The sequence below is a fragment of the Maylandia zebra genome, linkage group LG7 (assembly GCF_041146795.1).
Source record: "Maylandia zebra isolate NMK-2024a linkage group LG7, Mzebra_GT3a, whole genome shotgun sequence".
NCBI lineage: Eukaryota > Metazoa > Chordata > Actinopteri > Cichliformes > Cichlidae > Maylandia > Maylandia zebra.
In genome coordinates, this window is record NC_135173.1 from 67,564,938 (window position 1) to 67,568,352 (window position 3,415).

Sequence of the window (3,415 nt, forward strand, 5' to 3'; positions counted from 1 at the left end):
CTTGTTGTGTGTCCGAGTCTTTTCTTTCAGAGGATTTCAGAGCCCGACGACCAACACGTGCGCTGAAACAGCGACGTTTCATTACAGGGAGGTCAGAGGTCACGGTTGGTAATATTCCTCTCTACAGGAACAACCAGAAGCTGCTTGGAGTTAAAGCATGACTCGCGCATGACGACAGCTGCTGCTGTGTTTGCAGCAGTAAAAGATTTTAGAAAAGAAAAGATGACGAACAAACGAGCTGCAGCAGAGACTTTTAATCTTTTCTAACACTCGTGTTGATGTCGTCTTTGGAGCTCCTGTGTTCAGCACCATGAAGTCTGAAGGACCAATAAGAGCAGCTATGGTTCAGTGTCCCGCCCTCGTGTGGCCGTAAGCAGCTGTAACGCTCTGCCCAGGCCCGATGACTAAGGCACATCTATATTTTCACATTTTAAGGCAAAACCTTTAAAGCCTTGAAGTAACAAAAGCTGCTGCTTGGTCCTTTTTTAACACGAGCTCGCCTCAGATTTTTGATCTTCTGACATCATGACGGGGTATAAATAAACCGCGATCCCACCATGATGGCGACGGCGAGCTTCAGGTTAGTCCGTCACACAAAGAGCTGCTGGTCTGGGTCGGTTTGAACGAAGCAGAATTCCTCCACGGCCGAGTCCGACCTGGATGTCCAGCAGCTGTCGGCGCAGGTGTAGACTAGCACCGTCCCAAATTCCAGCTCCACCCCTGCACTGCCGCGCTCCCCCTGCAGCAGGCTTACCAGCGCGGGCATCAGCTGCAGCTCGAATGTCCGGGATCCTCCGCAGGAGCGACACGCTGGCACCAGCTGCGCCACGTTGGACGGCGGCTCGGAGATGAAGAGCGGCTTCCCGCCGCGGCAGTAGCGCAGGATCTGCTGCGGACACACAGAGATCGTCTTCATGAACCTGGAGAAGACGGCGTCTCCGTGTCGGGCTCCGGTCTTCTCATACTTCTCGTCCCCGCCTCCTCCGCTTCCCTCTAACTCCCCCACTGCCACGCCCTCCCGCCTCTCGTACTCCCTCAGCAGCTCCTGAGCGTGCTCCAGGTCGCCGTCCTCCCCGCAAACATCAGTCTCCTCCACCACGCTGATGAAGAATGGACAGAAGGCGGTCACGTCCTCCTGCGAGTCCCCCAGACTGAGGTCACAAAGACGGCTGCTGACGTCCGTCTCACCAGCTGTCAGGGGAAAAAAAAGAACCATAAGATGACCTCACCTGCCTGTCAGAAGGTAGTTCGCACTACAGCGCTCCCTGCTCTCAGTCTGACTCTAACAGGAGCTTCACTTTATCATTTATTAGAACCAGAGATGAGCTGAGCAATAGGCTCACTGTCTCAGACTTCCATACACTTTATTTTGGATTATTACAACCATAACGGAGAGGCCTGGGGAAAAGGAAAAAAAATAAAGGTGAAGATGGTTAACAGGAAGAGAGGGGGAGGGAAAAATAGAGGAGAAGAGGGATGGAGAGAGACGCCTGCGAGGAAGGAAAATAATAAAAACAGAAACCACAGCAAACGCTAACATGACAGCAAATAATAAATGTAACTGAGCAGCACACAGAACTAACAATACAAGAGATTTTTAATTCAGTTGCATTTATACAGCACCCAATTCAATTTTATTTCTATAGCGCCAAATCACAACAAAAGTCACCTCAAGGCGCTTCATAGATACAGAGAAAAACCCAACAATCATGTGACCCCCTATGAGCAGCACTTTGGCGACAGTGGGAAGGAAAAACTCCCTTTTAACAGGAAGAAACCTCCGGCAGAACCAGGCTCAGGGAGGGGCGGGGCCATCTGCTGTGATTGGTTGGGGTGAGAGAAGGAAGACAGGATAAAAGACAGCAGCCGACCAAGATAGTGTGTACACCAGAGTGTGTACACCAGAGTGTGTACACCAGAGTGTGTACACCAGAGTGTGTACACCAGAGTGTGTACACCAGAGTGTGTTAAGGTGGTCCAAGCTGACTGATAGATCTGCCTCCCATTTCATAATAGGAAGAGATATAGATTCACCTGTTTTGGAGAGCGTCTTGTATATTTTGGACAGGAATTTGGAGGTTTTGAGATTAAGGAATTGTACCACACTCGATGGTGTTTGTAATTTGACTTTATTAGGCTTAAATTTCCTTTTATTATAGACTTAACTTGTTGATATTCTGTAAATCTATTCTTGTTAATCTCATATAGTAAAACTAGTCTGTCAAATGGGATAAAGTCTGTTCCTTCTAATATATGTTCCAAGTATTTAATGCCTTTACTACTCCAATCTGGAGTAGTAAAGAATCTCTATTTTATTGCGTAGTGGCTGTTCTGCGTCTGGGCAGGGCTCCTCTAAGAAGCATGTTTGAACCACCCTGAGATGAACTGTTGGCTAAGAAGTAGTGCTGAAAGACGACCTCTATCCTTGGTCCTTTGTAGTGTAACGAGAAAAGATCTTCAAATTTACAAGAACCTCAAAGGCACGAGGAGAAAAACTTTAAATTAATGAAAAAAATGGCTATGAATTTATAATCTATATATAAAATATGGCATCCTTTAGAATAAAACTTTCTTTGATAAAAATGCAACTCTGTCCAGCCCTACCTGCTGCCTCTGGAACTCCTGTCTCCTCCTTCACAGCTGTGTTCTGCTTCGCACCTCCTCCCCATCCATCATTATCTTCCTCTCCCCCCATCCCCCAGTCGTCAGCGGTGTCACACCAGTCAGTGACCCGCATAGGAGCCTCCTGAGCCGGTGCAGGCGGCCCGGGTGTCCGCACCTCTGCCTCCAGGCACTGTGAGCGGAGCACCGCCCAGCACTCTGACCGACCGCTGCACTCAGCTCCCGGGCACGCGAAGACGTGGAGGTTCCTGTGGTGCGGAGACGTGTCCACGGGGCAGTACACCTGCACCACGTGGACTAGCGGGACTCTGCAGCGGCCGCATCGCGGTGACCGGGCAGCGATGCCCGCCGGCCAGTCCGGCCGACCCCCTACTTTGTTGGTCAGATAGGAGCACCGGTGCTTCTTGGAGTCGATCTCTCCGTCACACAGCCCGAGCAGAGACACCTCCTGAGCGCGTGAGGCCATCTTTAAAAAAAAAAAAAAAAAACGCCGACCGGAAGTGGAGTTCAGCGTGGGAGGTCCCTCACCAAAATACCACCGACTGGAGTCAAATGAAAATATAGACACGGGAAGTGTGTCACTGAACTATAAATCACACGATACACGAAATTACACGATAAAACGAAACCATTGTTTTATCAATATTCTAAATATTTTATATTTATTATAATATATAACTATTTATATACGCCGTTAGTTTACATTTTCACAGCTTTTAAAGATTTTAACTTTTAAAATTACTGTAGAAAACAGTCATCGGTCCAAATATAAGCGCTTGTGTTTCATGAGGGG

General features: G+C 48.5%; 1 protein-coding gene across 1 annotated transcript; it reads right to left on the reverse strand.

The window, feature by feature from the left end:
* Window positions 1-239: 239 nt before the first annotated feature.
* Window positions 240-3,115, reverse strand: pdcd2l (programmed cell death 2-like). The gene is made up of 2 exons (XM_004572667.5): window positions 2,605-3,115; window positions 240-1,191 (listed from the first exon to the last, which is right to left on the reverse strand). The coding sequence occupies exons 1-2, from the start codon at window positions 3,086-3,088 to the stop codon at window positions 590-592; spliced, it is 1,086 nt and encodes a 361-aa protein (XP_004572724.3). The 5' UTR covers window positions 3,089-3,115; the 3' UTR covers window positions 240-589.
* Window positions 3,116-3,415: the final 300 nt, after the last annotated feature.

Excerpts from the sequence above, each read along its gene's own strand:
- pdcd2l (XM_004572667.5), bottom strand. The coding sequence starts at position 3,088 with ATGGCCTCACGCGCTCAGGAGGTGTCTCTGCTCGGGCTGTGTGACGGA. Across the intron at positions 1,192-2,604 it reads AGGAGTTCCAGAGGCAGCAG|CTGGTGAGACGGACGTCAGC; the intron begins GTAGGGCTGGAC and ends TTCCCCTGACAG.